The sequence below is a fragment of the Cynocephalus volans genome, chromosome 6 (genome assembly GCF_027409185.1).
Source record: "Cynocephalus volans isolate mCynVol1 chromosome 6, mCynVol1.pri, whole genome shotgun sequence".
Lineage (NCBI taxonomy): Eukaryota > Metazoa > Chordata > Mammalia > Dermoptera > Cynocephalidae > Cynocephalus > Cynocephalus volans.
The window spans coordinates 51,146,780-51,170,040 of record NC_084465.1 but is presented as its reverse complement, the minus strand read 5'-3'; the positions used below and the strand labels follow the sequence as shown (position 1 = coordinate 51,170,040).

General features: G+C 36.6%; 1 protein-coding gene across 3 annotated transcripts in view; it reads right to left on the bottom strand.

Annotated features, from left to right (window-relative positions):
- DNAJC2 (DnaJ heat shock protein family (Hsp40) member C2) overlaps nt 1-22,045 on the bottom strand; it is a 28,467-nt gene extending 6,422 nt beyond the window's left edge. The window contains exons 1-10 of one of the 3 annotated variants that reach the window (XM_063099827.1): nt 21,808-22,045; nt 19,802-19,998; nt 15,280-15,355; nt 8,453-8,551; nt 7,350-7,491; nt 5,055-5,135; nt 4,108-4,173; nt 3,514-3,605; nt 3,318-3,439; nt 2,626-2,775 (exon numbers count right to left, since the gene is read on the bottom strand). In XM_063099827.1, the coding sequence (XP_062955897.1) occupies nt 2,626-2,775; nt 3,318-3,439; nt 3,514-3,605; nt 4,108-4,173; nt 5,055-5,135; nt 7,350-7,491; nt 8,453-8,551; nt 15,280-15,355; nt 19,802-19,998; nt 21,808-21,871 (1,089 nt within the window). In that variant the 5' untranslated portion in view covers nt 21,872-22,045. Of the gene's footprint in view, nt 1-2,625; nt 2,776-3,317; nt 3,440-3,513; nt 3,606-4,107; nt 4,174-5,054; nt 5,136-7,349; nt 7,492-8,452; nt 8,552-15,279; nt 15,356-19,801; nt 19,999-21,807 lie in introns of those variants that run through there. The other 2 variants (XM_063099828.1, XM_063099829.1) reach the window with 2 other exon arrangements.
- Nucleotides 22,046-23,261: the final 1,216 nt, after the last annotated feature.

Here is a 23,261-nt window from a genome sequence, read left to right as displayed (position 1 = left end):
TTCTGTTGACTCTCATGTCTCCTGTTTCTCACTTCTCCTTGCTTCCTTAATCCATGCAATCTGGTGCTCACTAAGATTGCAATGCTCCTTTTTACTGCTGACACATCCCTGGGATTCCAGAAGCATTACTGATTTTCTTCTTACCTATCTGGTCGCTCCTTCCCAGGCTTCTCTTCCTATATCAGCACCTGAAGTCGTGGTGTTTGCCAGGGTCCCGTCCTCCACCCTCCTCACTCTGTGCTCTCTCCCAGGGTGATCCCATCCACTTGCATGGTTTCTAGTGCCAGTGAGATTCAGGTAAATCTGATAACCCCGCTCTTAAATGCTAGACTTGTACACTTAATCATCTGCTGAATATATTCATTTGAGTGTTCCAAAAGGCTCAACATGCCCTAAACTGAACTCATCATTTTCCCCCAGCCTTTTCCTCCTCCTTTTGTCTTCTATTTCTTTGAATGCTACCATCATCCACCCAGTGGTCCATGCAAAAAACCAAGACATATCCTAACCTCACCTCTCCTTTATTACCTCCAACACACAATCCCAACAGGCAGTAGCCTATTCTACTTCCTGAATATGTCTTCATTTTATTTACCTTTTCCCATTCCCATTATCTCTACCTTTGTTCAGGCCACGATACTCTCTCACCTGGACTGTGGCAAAAGACTCTATGGCAAAAGACTTCTAATTGGTCTCTCTGTCTCTAATCTTCTCAGCAACCTGACCAAAACCAACTCAGGATCAGATTTAAACTCTTTAGCAAGAAGCATAAAGTCCTTCAAGACCTGGTTCCTCCTTACCTCTTCAGGTGCCCGTGGCTCATTAAACTTCATTATTCTGGATCTCTGCATTCTATCAATACCCTTTCATCTCTCTTATCTCTAATCCCATGTACATACTGCTTCACCTGGATAAGTCACACTAGATCCAGAAAGCCTTCTCTGACTACCTTTTTGGTACCTTCTCATCCTAGTATTTATCTTGAAGTGTTTGAATTGACTGTTTACTTGTCATTTCCGTCACTGATAGGTGGATTCCTTGAAAGCAAGGATTTTGTCATCATTATATCCCAATCAATTATAACTGCTTAGTATATACTAAGTGCTCATCAGGTATTTGATGAATGAAATTAACTCATGCTGGAAAGGAGCAATAAAACATAGTTACCAAATGCCTGAACTTTTACCTTCATTTAGGGAAATCTCTAAGAACTATTCAGGCTTTCTATTTCCTAACTGGCCTTTTAAAGGTTTTTAGAGTTCTCATTATACACTGACATATGCCAAGCACTATATGTGAATTATTTAATCTTCACAACTCTATGACTAGGTATTATTTCAGCCATAGTACAGGCGAGGAAACAGAAGCACAAAGGTATTGAGGTAACCTCTTGAGGGTCCCACAGCTAGTAAGTGGTAGATGGAGACTGACCTCAAACCCAGGCAGCTTGTCTTAAGCCCATTCTCTTTACCACTTTGAAATACTGCATCCTTCTGAAAACAATTTTCTATCCAGGTGAAAACAGGAAAATATTTCATTTTTCCACTTAGATTTTCCTCTTGCTTACCAAAATTCCTGAAGAGACAACCAGTGCTTGTATTTTTATTAAACCTCTTTTAAAAGCCTACTGATAATGCAAGTTAATTTCAATTGTATTGTTAACTTAAGATTTAGGATGGCATATATTAGACTATATATGCTGGTGCCTACAGCCCTCTGGACAGTCGCATTAAAGGTAACACAATTGTTCTATACATATTAAGCACTTAAATACTTGCTGAATTTAACTACAACAGTACAGTATATAATAGTCTCTGTGAGGCAATCTCTACTATAGCTTGAATTTCATTAATTTACTCATTCAATGCTGTTTAAGAAGGAACAATACTGCTCTATGACTTTACCAGTTTAAATGTAAGAAGATCTCTTAGACAAAATTCAAAACTTTTTTTTCAAAGCTTTTGGGTACTTTTGGTTAATATTAGTGAAAATTTTATTTGAATGAAAACTACCAGTACTCATCCAAATGATATCCCATTGTTAATGAAAGATACTTGAAGTTTAACTCCTCAAATAATTTTTTCTAGATAAAAATTAAATTTTACACCATTAGGAAGCAACCAGCTAAAACCAAATAATGTCACATTCTCAGAAAAACAATTTGGTTTCTCCAACAAACCAATGACAGTGGGAGATGGAGGATGGAGGGGAGAAGTGGTGATGATAGGAGGCCGACTGCAGAATTAGAGAGTCTTAGACAAAATTAGGAGACACAACCGAAGCCTCTGTATTGACCTCATTTGGATCCTAATTTGAATAAACCAACTATAAAAAGACATTGTTGAGATAATAATGGATATCTAAATATGGATCAGATATCAGAATATTAAATAACTTTTTTGGGGTTTGATAATGGCACGATGGTTACGTTAAATAAAAAAACTATCAGGGTTGCATGCTGAAATATGTACACGTGAAATTCATAAAAAGTTAACTAAAAAACAAATTCAATATAAAAAGTGTATATATGTTTAATTTTATTTGCATAGTATAAGAAAAGAAACATTTTAAGCTTAATCAGCAACTTGGTTTACTTGTGCATAGTGTTCAATTAGTCTGACATACCTTGCATGAGTTTCGAAGTTTTTGTCTTTCCTTTTTAATGGCTTTTTTCTGGATATCCTTTTCCTTCTTTGCCAATAATGCTTGCTGTCTAACTTCTTCTTCTTCCTTCTCCTTAGCCAACCGAGCAGCTTCTAATTCAGCTTGTCTTTGCTTTTAAAATTTTAATAAGGAAATTAGAATTTCTAAACACTATATAATATTATTCAAAAAGTTCAATCTTTTAATAAATAAAAAATTTTAAAAGATGACATGTCAACTTATTGAAGACTGAAGGTTGAACTGGGAAAGGCAGCTAGTAAAAGTTCTACATACATTTATTAGGAAATGTAAATCTGAGGGCTGGCCTTTTAGCTCAGTTGGTTACAGGGCAGTGTTATAACACCAAGGTCAATGGTTGAGATTCCCATACCACCAGCCGCCAAAAAAACAAAAACAAGTCAAATGGTTTTAGAAAAGAAAATGTAAAACAGACATATTAGAAGTAAGCATAGTATTACAGAAATTTATATAACATTATGTTTTTGCTCAGTAAGAATTTGCTGGTAAAGAAGCTCAATCATACCAGCTTGTCATGACTCACTCTTACTAGCACCCAATTCTTTGCTTCCAGATTACAGTTTTAAAAAAAATAAATCTGAAGATTAAAGATTTTATGAACACTTGAAGTCCAATTTCATCAAAAGTCATCTTACTTTTTCTTTAGCTTCTTGCTCCTTCCGTTTTGCTTCTGCTTTTGCTTTCTTTTCTGCTTCTTTCTTGGCTTTTTCTTCCTCCTTAAATTTTTTTATCCTTGGATCACAGCTATATGCATTGTCTACCAAAAAAAAGTTGATCTTTTGAATTTCTAATATTTAATTAAAGAACTTTAAAAAAATCAATTATACTTACCAACTAATGTTCTTATTCTGTTCATTTCTTCTTTTTTTCTTTGTGCCCTTGTTGCTCTGTTCTGTTTTTCAATCCATCTCCTCTCATCACGACTACAGAACAAAGTATTGAGAACAAACTACTGTTTATAGACAGTATGACAGGAAAATGTAATACTTTATAAATTTATATGTAAATAATGTCTTAGAAAGTTAAAATGCTTTGTCATTACTAACATTAAAGGGTGATTCTATTTAGAATTAATTTTGATTAATTAATCCTTTTAGACATTCATGTCAAAAGAAATTTCCTTACACACGGGGAAAACTAAAATAAAACCTAGGTTAAGCAACCAGAAGAAGAAGAATTTGCTGAATTGAGCTATTTTGACAATTACATTCTTTAGCAATTTCTTAAGTGTACCCTAGCCAATTACTGATTTGGCCCCATCCAGCTTAACTTGTGATGAAGGATTTCAAAATATCAAAACTTACTTTAAAAGATTATTAAAAAAAAGAAAATATGAAAGAAAATATATGTGGCATATTTTTACATCATCGCAAATACCAAAGAACCAAATAAGTTTCTTCCTTTATTAATGATTTACATACATACCATTCTGCTTTTTCTTTTTCTTCTTCATCTAAATAAGAAAATTCTCTCCAAGAATCAAAATTATACCTAATATAGACAGGAATAAAATAAAATCAAGACAGAAGCAATTCAAAATAATTTCCTTCTAAAATTAAGTTAGATGCATATAATTTTAAAAAACAGCAATGCAAGTGGATGAATTTGTCTTAATTCCCTTCCCTCCCTTTTGGTATTGAACTAACACTAAGCTCAAGTCTTTGTCGTTATCTTCTCTTTTTAAAGACACTGCGTTTGACATGAAAATCCAAAATACACACATCACCCCTAAGTCAAAATCACACCTCCCTATCTCTTTTCTGTTAGGTTTCTCTCTTGCCTAGGACTTATTAAAGTTTTCCCTGCCTTCACTTTAGTCTGTAAAGTCTTAAGGTAACTTAAGCAGTGTTTATGTTATCTCTGGTTTGTATCTTCTGAAGGTAAAAGTAACTACAACTGATAGGACTAAATCTTGTCATTTTTGTTCTACAGTGATTTTATGTTTATGTATTTACTAGACATTTACTGAGAAAACACAGCACATATAAAATGGCCAGTAAATATTGTCTTTATTAGTGAATTGTCACAGACAAATAGCACTCTCCCTACTTATGTACTTTTAATAGAAAGATAGCTAAATGAAAATGTGTTTTTTATGGCATTCAAATGACTCCCCAATTTTCATTTTCTATCACTAAAGTGTGCTTGATCTCTAGAAATCTCATAAACAGACTGAAAAAACTGTAAAAGCCTGAACATAGGAGATATACAGCATTATGTGAAAACTTTTATTCATTTCTGAACAGTTTTTGTTCAGTAAAGGTTCGGCAATTCACACATTGCTCAATTAATTTATAAGCAATTAAGTATTTATTGAATACTTATCCTTTTAAAAAATGACAGCATCATAGAAATATAGTGTATTCACTTACCAGAAAGAATAAAATGTATCTACGTCTTCAAATGATGAATTCATATCACCAAATTTAGGGACATTTTTTTTATTTGACCATCTGAAATATTAGAAAAAAAATTCAACTAAAAAATTTTGTACAAAATTTCAGCAACCCAATTTATTAAAAAGAACAGTTTTTACTGATCCCCTCTGATCTTCCTCTCCTACAACCAAAAGATGGAGCTGAAAGGTCAGCAGTGGTGTGTTAAACAATGCAGGTGTGATAAAAGTAAGGACAAAGGTGGACTGGGGTTGGGGGAGAAACAACAGAACAGTCTTCTAACCATCAGGTTATTTTTAGTTTTATAAAATACAATTATGTAGCAGCTGCCAGGTAGCCTAGGAAAAATAGCAGCTGGCCCCTTTTCTCAAGCTCACTTACTCTTGCCCCAAAACAGGCAGCACAGAAGTAACCTGTAGGCTTACCTACACTTTTCAAAAATGTTAATATTCACAGAGGGAACAGATTTTCACCCACTCATCACCACCACCTCCCCACTTACAGCCAGACTTCTAGGCTCAGCACTTCACCCATGACCTCTGAAAAGGACCCTGAGGCTGATACTGACCCATATTTTCTACCCTATGAAACTATTACACAAAAAATATACTACACCCTTTTATACCTTCAGCACTGTTATGAAACACATGTGAATAGAAAGGGTGGAATGGAGGAAGTACTAGGTTGCACCAAACCACTTATCAAAGTGGTTTTCAAACTTGGCTGCTGGACTGGCAGGTTAGCTCAGCTGGTTAGAGCATGGTGCTGATAAGAACAAGGTTCAGTGTTCGATCCCCATAAGTCAAACTTGGATGCATAATAGAATCACCTGGGAGCATTAAAAATCCCTACAGGTATTTAAACCAATAAATCAGAATCTCTTCAGATGGAACTTGGGCATCAAAAGTTTTTCAAGCTCTCCAGGTGGTTCCAATGTGCAGCTAAGATGTGCTTTAATGGAACCTACCAGTGCATATTGAACCAAAAATGTAGCATAAAGTATACACTATTTTAAAACAGACTTTAATGAAATAAATTATATACATTTTAATCTTAATTATAAACCATCCTGTCAGAGAAGCCCTGTGATAATCAGATGCTCAAAAAAAGGAATAAAAGCTTTTCTCAACTGATAATGAGCCAAATAGAGTAGTGTCCCCATTGATAAAGGGGAAGCAAAAGAATGGTAAATTACTGTCACCTAAGTATCAGTATCATGCAACACAAAGCCAGATATTGTTCTTTCTCCCAAAGGAAATTTACAAGAAAAACATCCCATTAGACACTTGCATACTGTTGGTGGGATTGTAAACCAGTATAGCCATTATGGAAAACAGTATGGAATTTCCTCAAAAATTACAAATAGAACTACCCACTACTGGATGTATATGCCCAATTGAAATGAAGTCACTATGTCAGAGATATCTGCACTTCCATGGTCATTGCAGCATAATTTACAATAGCCAAGATATGGAATAAACCCAAGTGTCCAACAATGGTTGAATGGAAAAAAAAATTGTGATATATATACACAATGGAATACTGTTCAGCCATAAAAAAAAGAATGAAATCCTGTCATTTGCAGCATCATGAATGGACTTGGAGGACATTATGTCAAGTAAGCCAGGCAGAGAGGGACAAATACTATATGAACTCCCTCATATACAGAATCTAGAAAAAAAAAGTTGATATTATAGAGGCAGAGTGCAGAACGGTGGTTCCCAGAGACTAGAGGGTGGGAAAAGTGGGAGGACAGGGAAAGGTTGGCCAATGGGTACAAAATTACAATTAGATAGGAGGAATAAGTTCTGATGTTCCATTGCACAGTAGGGTGACTACGGCTAATAGTTCAGTTTTGTATATTATGTAACAGCTAGAAGAAAGGCTTTTGAATATTTTCACCACAAAGAAATGATAAATGCATGAGATGATTGATACATTAACTACCCTGACCTGATTATTATACAACATATATATGTATCAAAACATCAGACTATACCCCATAAGTATATACAATGTGTCAATTAAAAAAAAGAATCCTGTAAGTTGTAAAGGAATTTCACTATGGAAAGGTAAAACTTCTGTTTAGAGGCAAAATAAATGAGAATAGTAAATTCCCAAGAAGGACTCAATACCGTGGAGAAGGAGGAGGAGGAAGAGACAATGGAAATATTCTGTAGATAAAACTATTAGGAAAAAAGCAGAAGCCTGGAAGACTACAAGAAGCAAGCCAATAGAGTATTATGATCCAAAGGGGATGCCTTAACTCACCTGGAATTCCTTTCAAACACTGGGGCAAACACTTCGAAGAAATTGTCCTTTGCTTCACTTTTAGAAGGAACTGAGTTATCAAAAGTAGGATCTACACTGTTAAATGCTCGTCTTTTCACTGGATCAGATAACATTTCATAAGCTGAGAAAAAAAATTATAAAATTACATTACCATGACTTTACCTATTTTTTTCCCTATGAGAAAACATTGCCCCCTCTTTAAAAAAAGTTATTAACTTTCATATTTAAAAATTTTTTGTGTTTGTGATGGGGGGGATTTAATTTAGGTAACAACAGCTCTGGCACTACTGGATATAACTGCACTCCACTCCTTCTTTAAGTATTTCTTGTCAAGTCATTTGTCTTAATTGTCTTATACAAGTGACAAACCAATAGTTAAATAATCACCCCTCAAGAAAGTACATGACTCTGGGCTAAAAGAAACAGCTAGAAAATAAACTGTTAGATCCTACAGCTGTAAAAGATCAAAAGATCTTAGGCTTCTTGAGCACTGTGAAGAATGGGCCAAGAACAGTAAGTTTGAAAGGTGTGTATACACTTTTAAAAAAATTAGCATAAAAACGTACACCCATTTAGGGAAATGTTTAGAAATAGTGGTTACCTATATTAATTTGCTTAATGAGTATATGGCTATGTATATAGCAATAAATAGCTGTGGAGTCTGTACTACGATATAATCATCTTGATTACAAAAACGTCTGAGAAACAATTTAGTACCAACAAAGCATATAAAATGGAGAAAGATCTTAGTATTCTCATGAAATACAACACTTACATGAATTAACTATAGGATGAGATTACGGTAAGAATCACTTGGAGGTCTGTTACAATGCAGATTCTAATCAGTAGGTAGGGGCAAGGCCTGAGATTCTGCATTTCTAACAGGCAGCCAGATGTTGCTGATGCTGCTGGTGGGGGGAACTTGACTTTGGGTAGTGAGGCTTACTACAGATGTAACTGAAAATGTTTTAAAATTTCATGGGATAGTTAAATGACCTACAGTACACATAAGAAACCCAATCCTAGCAACTAATAAATAATAATTACTACTAGAAATTCCTGACTCTAAAGTATTTGCTTACCTTTAGTTATGCAAGTGAAATAGTCATTATCGCCTTCTTTTATTGGTTCACCAGCTGCTTTCCGTTTGTCTGGGTGATGTTTTAAAACCATCGCTTTATCTACAAAATGAGTTAGACTTAGATAATTTGTCATTTTAGGCATCAAAACTAAAAATAAAGATGAGATAAATACAGACGAGTTCTAAAATCAAAATGCTAATTTAAAAATCTTTTCTCCCACAGTAAAATTTATGCTTATTAAACATGGAAATTATAGAGAAACTGAAAGAAGTATTTTAAGAATTAGCCAAAGTGCCAGCACCCAAAGACCATTACTGTTAATATTTTGGTGTATTTCCAAATAGACATTTTTTTCTTAAGAATATGCTTTAAAAAACTTAGGTTTAATCATTATCATATATACAAACTTATATTCTGCTTTTTTCAACTTCTTACAGCATTTGCATTTCCCATGTTTTTTGCACTCTTCCAAAATTTTTTTTAGTGACTGCTTTGTAAAGTTTCAAGTAAATTTACCATAATTTATGTAAGTATTTCTCTATTCTTGAATACTTGGATCATTTCCAATTTTTCACTTTTATAAATAATGTCAATTTGAATAATTTTGAATAGAAGTATTTTTCCTTATTAAGAATTCTTTCTTCTTAGAATATATTCACAGAAATGAAATCAGTGAATAAAAATGGCAGAACAAGCTCCTTTCCAAAAGTTATAATACTTTTATGTAAACATCCTTTTTACCACAGCCTCACCAGCACTGGGTCTAATTATTTAAACTTTGTGATAATCATTGGCGCTCAACACTTTTTTGTTTCTATCTTTCATCCTTTGTCTATGGAGGAATTAAATAATCAGACCCAGTGCTGATGAGGCTGTGGTGAAAAGGATGTTCACATAGGAATACGAAGTAATATAACTTTTGGAAAGGAGCTTGTTCTGCCATTTTCATTCACTAATTTCATTTCTAATATATTTGATGTTAACTTCCAAAAACTAATAATTTTTGCGTATTTTTCTTTCATCTAGCCACTTCAGTCAACTCTTTTTGGTTTTCTAGGTAGATACTATATTACCTACAAATAATAGATTTCTTTCCTTATTTCCAGTAGTTATCTTATTTAATGACTTACTCCATTAACTCAAACTCCCAAAATAAAATAAAAAATAATAGGCAGGTTAGTTTCCTCCCTGGATTTTAGTGGTAAAAGTGCTAATGCCACATAATTAAAAGTTTGCTGGCTGTGGGCCTGAAATACTTATCAAAGTAGGATATTAACTGCATTTCTTTTCAAAGTATTTATCAAAAAGGAATGGGTATTAAATTGTATTCCACGCACTTTCACAATCTCCTTCAGAAATCACATAGATTTATTAATAATATTATCTAAACTACAGATTCTGCTACATTAATATATTTCCTAAATTGGATTCCTCTGAGAAATTCTACTTGTTCGTGAGCATTATTATTCTTTTAATGTACTGCTAAATTCAACTTGCTACTTCTTTAGCTGGGATTTGTTTTTTTGAGCTCTCTTTGCTAGGTTTTCATACATGAATTACATTAACTTCACAAAATGAATTGTTCAGTTTATGTCAGCATGAGAATTTTTAATTCCTTTAACATTTGAAATAATTCTCCTGAAAAACTGGGCTGTGGAGGATACTAACATTTATAAAACAAATGTATTTCACAGGGCCTAGCTTCCAAAGTCCTGTAGTTTCAGGTATAACCTAACTTTTTAGAATTACATATAGAAATGTTACACTTGCAAAAGACAGGAAACTTTCCCAGGCTAAAGTCTTTGTTGTAGATAAAGAATTATAACACAGCAAAATTGCTGCCTCAAGGACAGATGTCCTTGGTGTACCTACTGATTGATATGTTAAGAAAGTTGCTTGAATGTTGTGTAAAAACACTAAGGAAATTGCTGTAGGAAAAAAGTGTTTGCTAAGAACAAGCTTTTGTTGCTGGATGGACTTACTCTTTTACAAATTGCATTATGGAATGTCACTTTGTTTATCTCACTGATGTTACTAGTTTCCATTTGTTAAAACTGTACTTCACCATAATTCTGCCCATATCCTTGTGTTCTTTGTAATGATTAAATCAACTGAATTTTCTTGTGAAACTTCCTTGTCTTTACAATAAAAGGGAGAGGCTAACTTTGAATCGGGGCTGTCACATTCAGTTTTCTCCTCCTAATGGGGAAATTACTGAAGTGCAGTCCTTCCGAGCCTCTCAATGCATACATAGTGCTTTGAGTTATCACGTAATTCTTTTTTACATCTCCGTTAAACAAGGGGAAGTATAACACTGGGCCTAAAAACAGTTTAGGTAACTTTAAACTTTGGTAACATTAAAAATTCCTTCCTCAATTTTATCAACAATTTCAAATTCACTGCATACAGTAGTGGTCTTAAGAATATCTTCCATAATGGTTTTCATCTTTTCTTTGTGTATTTCACTGTTTTTATTTTTATAAAACCCATTTTGGGAAATTGTTCCACCTTTTTGTTTTCTTCCTCCACCTTCCTTACTGCTATTCTTCTGAACATGTGAATTGAATGCCTACTTTATTTTTTCCCCTCTTTAATACAATTTTTATTTCTGTCTAGGTCCAAAAGGGTATATTGAATTTCCAAAGTGATTTCTTTTATGGTCATTTAATCATATCTATGTTATTCAACTGATATAAAATTTACATAGAATAAAATGGTCAGACTTTAAGTATTTAGTTCAATGAGTTTTGACAATTGTTTACACACGTATAACTACCACCCTAAAGAAAATATAGGCCATTTCCATCACCCATACAGTTCCCTTATGCCCTTTTCCAGTCAATTCCTATCCTCATCACCTGGGGCAACCACTTTCTGATTTCTCACCACAGATTCTTTTTGCATGTAGTATTACATTGTACCAAAATACAGCAATTTGTTCATCTGTTTTTCTGTTGTTGAACATCTGGGTGGTTTCCACCCTCCGGATTTTTTTTTTTTTTTTTTTTTTGGTGGCTGGCTGATGTGAGTATCCAAACCCTTGACCTTGGTGTTACAACACCATTCTCTAACCAACTGAACCACCAGGCCAGTCCTAGTTTCTGGATATTTTGAATAAGGCTGCTATGAACATTTTTGGAGAAATCTTTTTATGGGCATATTACACTTCATCATTTCTACATATAATGAAAGGGTTCAGAAACTGACATACATTTTTGTTTTTTTGAGTTCTAAGATCTTTCTTCTACTTAAGTGTATCAGTTTCTCTACTAACACTAGAGAAGACACATTTTCACATTTTAGCTGGTTTAAACAGAAAAGGAATTTATTAAAGATTACTAGTTAGCTCACAGAATCTCCATGAGAACCAAACTGTCAGGCTTAGAGGCTCAAGAACCAAATCATGCTGGACAATTTGGAAGCATGATGACCTGCTACTGTGGGGCACAATCACACTGCAGATATGGAGCACAAGCTATGACCACTGTCAGGGCAGCCAGTGAAAGCTCTAAGTTTCTCTTTGCAGTGCTCTTCCACTCTTGCCAGCAAAAGGGATTTTGTGCAGCACAGCCCAGCTTACATTGTTCTTCTTTGAACTCCATGTGTGCTGATTAATGAAATCTAAGTCACATGCCTACAAACACTCTCAATCTCAAGACATAAATCTTTAAAAAAATCAGGTAAGTTCTCTTCTTTATTTGCAATTATTGTTTCTGTTACATTTATTCTGCTTTCTTCTTCAGGGAAATCTAGCATTTTTTATTCTTTCCCTATGAATCTTGGGAACATTCCTCAAGGCTGTCCTCTGCTTTGTGTTTTCTAAATATACATCAACCTTTCTAATTTTAAATTCTGCTCTTAGGTTGGTAGTTTCCAGGTAATCTCTACTTACTTCTCCCTGTTCTCTTTCTGCAATGCCTACCCTGCCCCCAATAAACAGTGGCTTCATAAAGAGGTGAAGAGGTGATGTCTCAGTTTTTTGTTGGATAGTCTCTTCTTACACTGCACTGTTTTTCTCTACACTGATTTTTCTGCCTAGTCATCTTTAGCCTCCCATGTCTATTAGAGGGTCCTTACTGTTTTATACTCTGTCCCTGGTGAGGGGGTGCGGGGGTGGGGGGGTGGAAATGGACATAAGATGTTACCCAATTTTTAAAAAATAAGGTAAACTCAGCCAAAGAACATCATCAGTTTTAAAAAGAAACAAAGGTAATTTAGGAACAGCTATCATAAGTTTACTGAAATTTCAACAACTTTCCTCTCCTTTTCTCCCCGACAAAAGACAGTTTCTGAGGTGTTTTGAAGGTACAATAGCAAACAGGCTTTTTTGTACATTCATCTTGCTATTGTTATAAAAAGTCTCTAAATGTGATTTTTAATTTTTAAGAAGCCTGATATGAAAGTTTTCAGTTTAAGATATCACAAATAAATTATTACATCTAGAAAATTCAAATTACCAAAGACTTTATTTTCATGCAAACTATATCAAACTTACATGCGTCAGTTGCCAGAGTGATGACTTTTACTACAAAAACAGAATTACATAAGTAATTTAAGTACCACCCTTAGTAGTCAAGTACTTTCTCTTAACTCAGGATTCAACTTTTCTAGCAATTTATTCTTTTCAGATAATGCAGAGAAGGGAAAAAAGAACATTTACTTTATTCACCCTTAACTGACTTCCTAATTTTCGTTGTAGCTACTAAAAATAAGTTAAACAAAAATAACTCATTTTTTGTGTGTTTGTAATAGGATGCAAGAACTCTAAAGATCTCAAATGCTATCAGACTTACATTTTTATTAGGTTGGTGCTAATTATAGATTTGCAAATACTAACTATGCATTTTAACTTTTGGACTAGACTTTCAGAAAGCTGTAAGTAGTAACTGTTTATTTTATAGTGACAGAGGTAAGAGAATGACAATTTACTTCTGAATAAATACTGATAGCATATTCAACAAGGGTAGCAGAGAGTGAATTGCAATTCCCCTTACTGTTAACAACCTCTGCACTGGTGTTGCAAAATTTTTGGCTATAGAATATTCAAAAAATTAATTTCTATTATGCCAATAATGAACAGACTCAACAGAAGCAAATGCATGTTTCTCTCATTTTTAATCTTTAGAGAAACAGAATTCCTTCTCCTTTAAACACCAACTATTTTCATAGTTCTAAATCACTTCTAATTCTTTCACAAATGTGAGGGTTAACTTTAGGTGTCAATTACACTAAATTAAGGAATACACAGAAACCTAGAAAAGCATTATTTTTGGGTGTATCTATGAGGGTGTTTCCAGAAGAGACTGACATGTGAGCCTGAGTGGATATGGGGTGGGAAAGATCTACCCTCAATATGGGTGGGCACCATCCAATCTTCTGGGGCCTGGAGAAAATAAAAATGGAGGAGAAGGAGAATCTCTTTGTCTCTACCCGCTGAAGCTGGGATACACCCATCTCTCCTGTCCATGGATATCCAAACTCAAGACTTCAGCCTTTGGGTTCCAGGACTTACACCAGCAGCACTCCCGGCTCTCAGGCATTTGGCCTTGGACTGAGAATCACACTATTGGCTTTTCTGGTTCGGAGGCTTCTGGACTTGGACTGAGCCATGCTATCAGCATCAAGTTTGCAGATGGCCTATCGTGGGACTCCTCAGCCTTCACAATCTCATAAAGTAATTCTCCTAATAAATCCCCTCTCACATATTCACATACATATCCTACTGGCTCTCTCTGGAGAACCTTGACTAATACAACAAATTTATAGGTATCAAGACATACTTGGTATTTGTATGCTATCTTTTCATATAGTAAAACTTTGTAAAGACTTTTCCATGGCTAATAAATTTTCCTGGCTTTTATGTATATTGCCAACAACTATACATATGCACTAATACATGCTTTATCTAAAATTATTCCAGCCTTTTAAGAAATCTAATAATAGGTCTAAATCTGATAGATTCCTTTACTTTGTTAAAAAACCTTTCCTGTGACTGCTAAATGTAAGGATTAATAGGGAAAACTTTGTTTCAACTAATATTTTTCAATATGATACAGTTCTTGTTTAGCCATTTTCCTCCAATTACAATACTTTCTTTTCCTGACTGGCTGACTCCCTACTCCTTTTCCATATGGCCACAATCTTACCTCTTCTGACCTCAATATCCATTCTCTAGCGTGGAGGGCAGAACATTCTCCTAAGATAAAACATGGAAAACTGATCACCTTCACCTCTTTCATTAAACTTTACTAATCAGGTGGACCGAATGTTTTTATAAGGAATTACATCCACAATTAGGAGCATCAAGGAATGGTGTTTTATAAGACATATGAAGACCAGATTCCCAACATTCTTTCCCCCCACGCCCCATTTTTAACCTTGTCAATGAAAACAACAATGGAGCATCAGATAACTCTTTCTTGAGCAGGATAGAAGGTGGTATCAACAAAGGTATGACCTAAGATCACAAAATAACACCAAAAACCCCAAGTAACAAGGCAGCTTCCACTAAGTACTGCTGCCCATACTTTTAAAGAGAGGTGAAATATTATTTTTTAAAAGATTACCATTGGGAGAATGTTCTTTATCTAGACACACATACACGTACTCCCTGACTTCTTATCCCTAATGGGGAAATCCATACATGAAACTGTTTTTTTTCTGCCTCTGAAGGTAAAGGAGAACATGGTTTTACATTGATATGACAATATAATGCATGCTATTAAATGCAGAGTTATGACTATAGACAATGATTCTGCATATCCTTTCAAAAGGATAACATTTCCTATACCAGAGATTTTATTATTTCGAAGTAACTAAATACTTACGAGCTGCTTTGATCTGTCTCTGTGTAGCTTTGTATCTTACATGGCCAAGTCCAAGAACTGCATAATGATCTTGATTCTGATAAACACACAAAGGGGAGTCAAGTTTGAAATGGAGCAATATATCTCATCCCTTATGTTCTGAAACCCTAAAACAGTTTTTCTCAAAGTGACACTTCCATAACAGGAGTCCACTGAGAGGTTCTGTATAAAACGGGTTCTGCGGTCATGTAAATTTGGGAAATGTGACCTACTGTAGAGCCTGCATATAAGCCTAAAAAAGGCTCTGAGAAATCCTGCAATTAAAAAACAAACAAGCAAACAAAAACCTGTTAAAACCAAACATTTTCCCAACTTACTTGACCGAAGTACCCTTTTTTCTCTTAATGCCCATTAATATCCTATGGCCATCCCTAAATCAAGGTATAGCCAGGAACATTTCAGAACTGAAGGGAGCATTACAGTAGCCCCAGTAGGTTGGGCCAGTGGACAATGACGGCGTAAGACTAGGGGCCAAATGAAATAAAGAAGGTAGGTTAGGGGCTGGCTGGTTGGCTCAACTGGGAGATTGTGGTGCTGATGACACCAAGATCAAGGGTTAGATCCCCTTACTGGCCAGCCACCAAACAAGCAAAGGTAGGTTGGATAGAAATTTTGAGAAACCAAAGGATGAGGCTTCTCTGGAGAGGAAGTGTCTGCTTACATTTCTGCTTTGGTTAACTTCCTAATGAATTTATAAGCCGAGGTAGCAACTGGAGTGAAGGTTCCTTACAAAACTCAAATGGTGTTATTTTGTCATGGAGAATGAGGTCAGCTATTGAAGTGGGTCACCTTTCCACTCTGTAAGATGATTATTTCATACCTTCTGTCCTCAAACCTCACACATACTTCTCCACCCTCTAGGTAATAGCTTTGCCTCTTGCTTAACTAAAAGTCTTCTCAGGATTAGTATCTTTCAGCTATCTCCTAATTTCAACTGGATTATTCTCATCAATATTAAAGATGTTCTGTAATCTCTTATCTTTGAAAACACTTCCAAGACCCCTTTCCAGTTACTGCCTGATAGCTCTGTCAAGTGTTAAACTTTCTGAAAGAGCTGTCCATACAACGTTCTTACCCTGTCTCGCATTCCTTTTTCAACCCACTCCAAACTAAGTGCTATGAAACTGTTTTCTTCAGTATTAATTTCCACTCTCACTTGACTTCAACTTCCAGTGGCAACACAGCTAACTCCTTCCTTGAAACATTATCTCCCTCTGAGTTTCTATGAATCCACTCTTTGTTTTCCTCCCACCTTCCGTAGCTCTTTTCAGCCACCTTTACTGGCTTCTTGATAACCTTCAAAGCTCAGTCCTGGAGTTTCCTTCTCTCACTCTTTACTTTGGTCCTAGGTGATCTCGTTCAATCCTGGGCTATAACAGGGTTCCGTGTATATGCTGACAACTCCCCAACTAACCCTACTGCAGACCTCTCCTCTGAGCTCCAGATGCACATAGCACCTTCATCTCTCTAACCTCCTGGCCTATCATCCTCTACCTTGGTCACCCATTTCCAAACACAAGACTGGTGTTTCAGTTCACCGAAGATGCCAAGCTGTTTCTGATATAAGGGCCTCACATGCTATTCTCCCTACCTGGCACATTCTTCCCCCACTCTTCATGTGGCTGCCATCTTCTTCTTCTCCAGATCTCAGCTTAGATCTCACCACCTTATTTAAAATAGACAATTTTCTCCCCCATTTCCACTTTTTTTGTTGTTGTTCCCTCTAGAGTACTTAAAAATTGTCAGTGCTTAAAACTCTCCAATGGCTTTCCATTGACTACTACTCTTCACCCCTCCCTCATTCACTCTGTTCCTGCCACTTGCCTTCTTTCAGTGTCTGACACATCCAAACTTCTTTCGCTGGTGCATCAGCTCTCTGCATAGAATGCTATTCTCTCTGATTTTGCAAATTATTCAGGTTTTATCTTTTTTTTTTTTTTTAAACTTTTATTTTGTCGATATACATTGTGGTTGATTATTGTTGCCCCTTACCAAAACCTCCCTCCCTCCTCCCTCTCCTCCCTCCCCCCCAACAATGTCCTGTTTGCTTGTCGTATCAACTTCAAGTAATTGTGGTTGTTATATCTTCTCCCCCCCCAATTCAGGTTTTATCTTAAATGTTAACTCCGCAGGTCTTCCTCATCTACACAATTTAAAATAGTGACCTGGACACTCTATCACACCCTATTCCAATTCTTTGCCCAGCACTTACTGGCCGCATGTTCTTGATTATTTACTTACGCTGTCTGCTATGTGGGAACAGTGATATTGTTTTGTTCAGCACAGTATCTTTAGCACCTAGAACACTGTCTGACATTATAGTAGGTGCTTGATCCATATCTGATGAATGAAACAATTAACTGAACTAGTGAATGAAACCTGCTACTTTACTCTGCTGTTATCTACTCCTTTCTATACCAAAGACCTTCTCCATTCTTTCATCCTTCTCTCTATTGAAGATCTCTACATTCTCCAATTATATTTTCTACCAATCCTGCCTTCTCCTAAAAGTTACTGTTTTTTTCTTTACAACCCAGCTTTTTTGGTGTGGTGGGGTGGGGGAAGGGGTGCTGGCCAGTATGGGGATCCAAACCTTGACCTTGCTGTTACAAGGCTGCACTCTTACCAACTGAGTTAACTGGTCAACTTCTAACCCAGCTTTGAAAGAGACTATTTTACATTTAGGTCTACATTTCATCACCTTCTAATCACTCCTCAACCCACAGCATCTCTTGCCTTCCCAATCATATTACTGGAACTGCTTTCAGTGAGGTCACCTAAACTTGTTGGCCAAATCCGGTGGCTTTTTTTTACAGTCATTTTTCATGTTATGTGATTGACCTCTCTCTGAAGCAGTGACACTGTTGACTGTTTTTTCATTCTTCAGACCTCCTCCTCCCTCAGTTTCTGGAAGAGTATCGTGATGTTTAATAAGCCTTTGTTAAACTAACAAATGTCTTTTTCCTTGTTTTCTTTCTATTTATTTCATCCTTCTTAGTATCCTTTACTGTTTCTCCTCCTCTTCCTATCACTTAAATATCCATGCTCCTCAGTGTTCAGTAGTTTTTTTAAAAAATTGATGACAATGATAGTAGGAGAATCAGCTAACACTTTCTGAGTGCTTTTTACATATGCCTTACCTCATTTAATCCTTGAAAAAACCTGTGAGATAGGAATTCTTATCATCCACTATTTGTTTAGCATTTATTATGTGCCAAGCACTAAGTTAGGGCTTTGTATGCATCATTTCTTTAATCCTCAATGTAATCCTCTGAGCTGTTAACAATCTCATTGTACCAACAAGGGAAATGAGGTACAGAAATGTTCAGTAACTTTTCCAAGATCCCAGCACACTAAATGGCAAGCCAAATTTGAATTCAGGCACTCTAATTCCACAGCATTCACATTTAAGTACTATACTAGTGCCTACTTAAGCATTATAATACCTGTTTGTCTATATTTTCTTCCTGGCTGATGTCATTCAATTCCTCATGGTCTCAACTACTATTTGCTAATGACTTCAAAATGTCTTTGGCTCTAACCTCTTTTCAGAGTCCAGACCAATTTCCAAACATCTGCTAAACAATTTTATCAGTATAGTACTAGAGCCTCAATTCTGACATAGCCAAACTTGAACACAAACAGTACTCTCCACATACTTCCTTATCTGGATCCCAGTGTTGGTTACTGACATCACACTGTAGCAGGTCACTCAAGCCAGAATGCTGGCAGGCCTTCTGCATACCTCTCCTTCTCTTCTGCCACACAGCCAAGGTCACCAAGGCCTATAAATTTTATCTTGGGAAAAAAAAAAAGCAAATCTGTCCCTCCTTCCTCAAAACCAAGGCACAAATTTAGTTCAGGTCTTCATTCACAGGCTTGGATTAGTACACTTGCCCTATAACACTAAACTATGCACTTCCCCTCCATTCCTGTCCCGCCTTCAAGCAATCTTCTCTATTGTCAGGAGAATTCGTTTTCTAAAAGTAGCTTAGAAACTTTTGATGACTTCCCATTGCCCCCAAAATAAACTTTTAGTTCCTTCCTTAGCATGGCATAAAAAGGACACAACAGTTTGGTCTACAGCCAGTTTCAGAACTAATGTCTCACCACCATCCCTCATGTACCCTACTCTACTCTTCTTTAAGGCCCGCAGAGGTGATAGTATATTTTATTCCTTTTTGTCTTTGCATTTCTCTATTCCTTCTTCCCAGAATGCCTTTTCTCCCTTCTCTACTTCAAGAACAGCCACTTATCCTTTTAAGACCACCTCAAACACAATCTTTTCTGTGAAACAATTTCTCCAGCAGAAATAGTACCCTATGGCTAGTGTTAGCCTACTCAGTTTAGCAATAAACAGGTGCTCAATTACTGTTATCTTGTTGAAACATCTTAAACATGGTTTATTAGTGGAAAACACATGGGAAAATTGCTGATGTCTAACAAAGTATCTGACTGAACAAAAGATTCAGATATTAAATACCTTCCAGTCTTTGGGATCAAGTGTTTTCAGCATGGGAAACTCTTCCAACTGCAATTCTTCATCTTCTGATTCTTCTGATAACTCTTTCTTATCCTCCAGTTCCTGAAAAGAGGCAGAAGCATTTCTGTTTCTCCTCTTAACAAAAGCTTCAAACCATCTTCCCACAGGTTCAACTTGACAAAGTGTAGAGGCTGTGACTGAAAGTGTTAAGAGAGGCTTCAATGTATTGCATGGAATAAATCTGTTTCGAGGCAATAAATTTTCTCAAGAAATAAGTTCAAAACAATAATACCATCAGAATATAATTTAAAAACCACCAGTGAAGAAAATAATTGCAGTTATCCAGTTTACATGAGGGTTATCAAGAAATTTTCATTTCCTAGTATTTACAGAGTATTCAGTAAACCTCTTCCAGTTACCTGACAAAATAAAACATTTAGCAATGACAACAATAATCAATACTGTTCTGGTTATATAAGAGGAAGGTGAGAAACAGAAAGAAATGTAAACTGCTTTACTTTTGGACCAATAATTGTACCAAAACAATAAGAAATGATAAACTGTCATCAAGAGCTAGCTTCATCAAAAACAATCTACAACCAACTCAAACTTTATCTTATTAAAATCTTGAATTGAAATAGATCTTAAGAATTTTAAGTATTCACTAGCAGTGATTTGTTCCAAAAGACAATTTTCCAAGCAACTAATGGCGACTTACTAATGCAGCTGTGCTGTAGTGGAACAAGCTCTGGATCTGAAACCAAAAGCTGGGGGTTTAGTCTAGGTCTGACAATTAGTGGCTATGTATCCTAAAGTGATTCAGAGATGTCTTCAACAGTAAAATGGGAATAATACCTATCTAAGTCAGTTCCTAAGAAGACTGAATGAGAAACCATAAAAGCACATTGAAAATCACAAACTGTTGTAGAAAAGTAAGGCATTACCTATTCCTGGGAAGTGGGGATAAATCACACATTTATATTAGCAATTCGAAAAAAGTAATCTGTGTCAGGGAAAAAAATGAACTTCTTAATTTTAATTTCATAGTCCACTTAAGCAAAAAGGTTTTTTTTTCTGCCCAGTAATGAATAACTCAGCTAAAAGTTTTCCCTCGTACCTAACGACCACAGTTAAAGTGGTTTGGGAAATTAAGATTTCCTCCACCTTTACACAGGAGAGGATTCAAACACTATGTCCGAGAAGTACTACCAGCATAGTGTGGGTGTGGCTTTTAAGAACATAGCCTTTCACATCTTTTCCTCTAGTAGTAAGATTACACACAGAATACACACATTCAACACGTGACATGGTATACGTTCGAATTCACATTCAACAAGCACCTGAGTAAGTGGCTATGGGAATCAATGTAGATCGCTGAGACTGGAGTCCTTAAGTTTACAATACCCACAACTGTCCTGAGCTATAAATCTAAGAACCTAAGCAGCAAGATGTTTCACTTGTAACGACTGCCTTTAAAAGTCTATCTACGTAGACCTTTCCAGGAGGTCTTTTAACATTGAGAATAAGAAGCGTCTGAATTCTGACATTCAAAAAACAAAGCCTGAACAAACGTAGAGAGGGAGAACGGTGTTTAATAGAGCGCTAGTAGCAAGGCTTTGTACGACCCCTGCACGTGGGCTGCTCGCTGAGGACTACGTCTCTTGTCCGTAGTCAAGGAGATGCTTACGGGAACCTTTCTGGGATTACCGGAGGGTTTGGTCCTGAAGTGCTCAGCCCGATCCATGAGTCAGCAGCCGCGACAGGAGAAAGCAACCATAGGGGCATAAGGCAGACGCCCCTCACCCCTCCTTCCTTTCAATCTAGGGTAGGATTACTTTATAGTAGGGAACACGAGGGTACTCGTCACGTCCCCACACGTTCCAGAGCTAGTCGCCAGGGTCAAGGGTACAGAGATCCCGGTGTCGCTAAGACGGAAGACTGAGGCAGGGGAGGCTAAGGCAGGGGCGGCTGAGGCGGGATGGAGCCAGGGTTGGGTGGGCACTTACCAGAGGTCAGAGCGTGGGTGATGGCGGTGCCCTGGCCGTCCGGGGCGCTCGGCAGCAGCAGCATGATGGCACCAGGGCTAGCCTCGCGGACGCCGCGGTTCCCGTCCCGGGCAAAGGGCGCTTAGCGTCCCCTCCTGCTCTGCCTTCCAGTCCGAGCCTCGCGCCTTCGCTCTGCGACGCCCAGGAACCGGCGCATGGAGACGACCAATAAACACTTCCGGGATCGATCCTTCTTGGTGCGGTTGCCAATCCCTCCCCCACCCACCCCCGCCAACGTGTGCAGCAGCTTAGTCCCTCTGACTTGGATCCGGCTGGAGACCAAGGCGTGCGAGAGAACGATTCCTAGACTCATCAGTTCCCCTGTGAAAAGGATTATTTTCCTCATCCAGGTGGAATACGTAGAACATGACTTTTAAAAGCAGCTCCTTTTCTATTCTTTTTAAGTTTCTACTACTTTAAATATTGGTCCGAACCTAACCACTGATTTTTCCAGTAGCTATACTTGTATGAATAAAAAATGAAAAAAGGTGTATGAACTAGTATCGACAATGAATAGTATAAATATATACATCCATAGAGAATTATCCATGTATACTTGTTATGCATTGTGTTTACCTTAATAATAATAGCGGCTAACATTTGTTGTGCCATTACTAAGTAATTTACCTGCATTATCTCTTTTAATACTCGTTTGGAGAAGAAACCTCTCTGTAGTGTTAGATTCTATTCCAAGGCTGCAATATTTTTATCCTGCTCTAACGGAATGTTTTCTTCTCTTTTCTTTCTTCCTTTATTAAAAAAAAAAAATTTAGGCGGCTGGCTGGTATGAGATTCCAATCTGCAAGCATGGTGTTAGAACACCGTGTTCTAACCAACTGAGCTAACCGATCAGCCCAAGGATGAAGTTTTTTTTTTTTTCCAAGAATATTCCCAAATACAGGACTCTGGGACTTAATTGTTTAATGTATAGTAAAAACAGTGTATTCTTACTATACGCTTCCTTCTGGGGCTGAGTTCAAAAGCAAAAACTAGCCAAAGGAAACCAGTGGGTGAAAGCTCGCCCATAACAGCAGTATCTGGAACAGGTTGGGATGCCATTCTTCAGCAAGGAGCACCAGAAACTAGCAAGTTATTCTCTAAGAATTATATTTTCACTGCTAAAGATGTTAATTAGTCTGCTGCATGACAAAGTTGTCACTTCAAAATTGACTTTTCAAAAACTGAACTAATCATCACCCCCCAAAACTCTTCCTGACCCTCTTCTCTAGTAAAGCAGCCACCATTAAAATAGGCTCCAAGGCTCAAAGTTACCTGACTCCACTTTCTCAATATTAATATTTTTTTCTCACACTTCCTCCCATACATTCCCACCATCACCTCTCTAAGGTCATAACGGTGTTTTTGTAAGATAATGGTAAAATTCACATATCATGGAATTTATCTTCACCATTTTT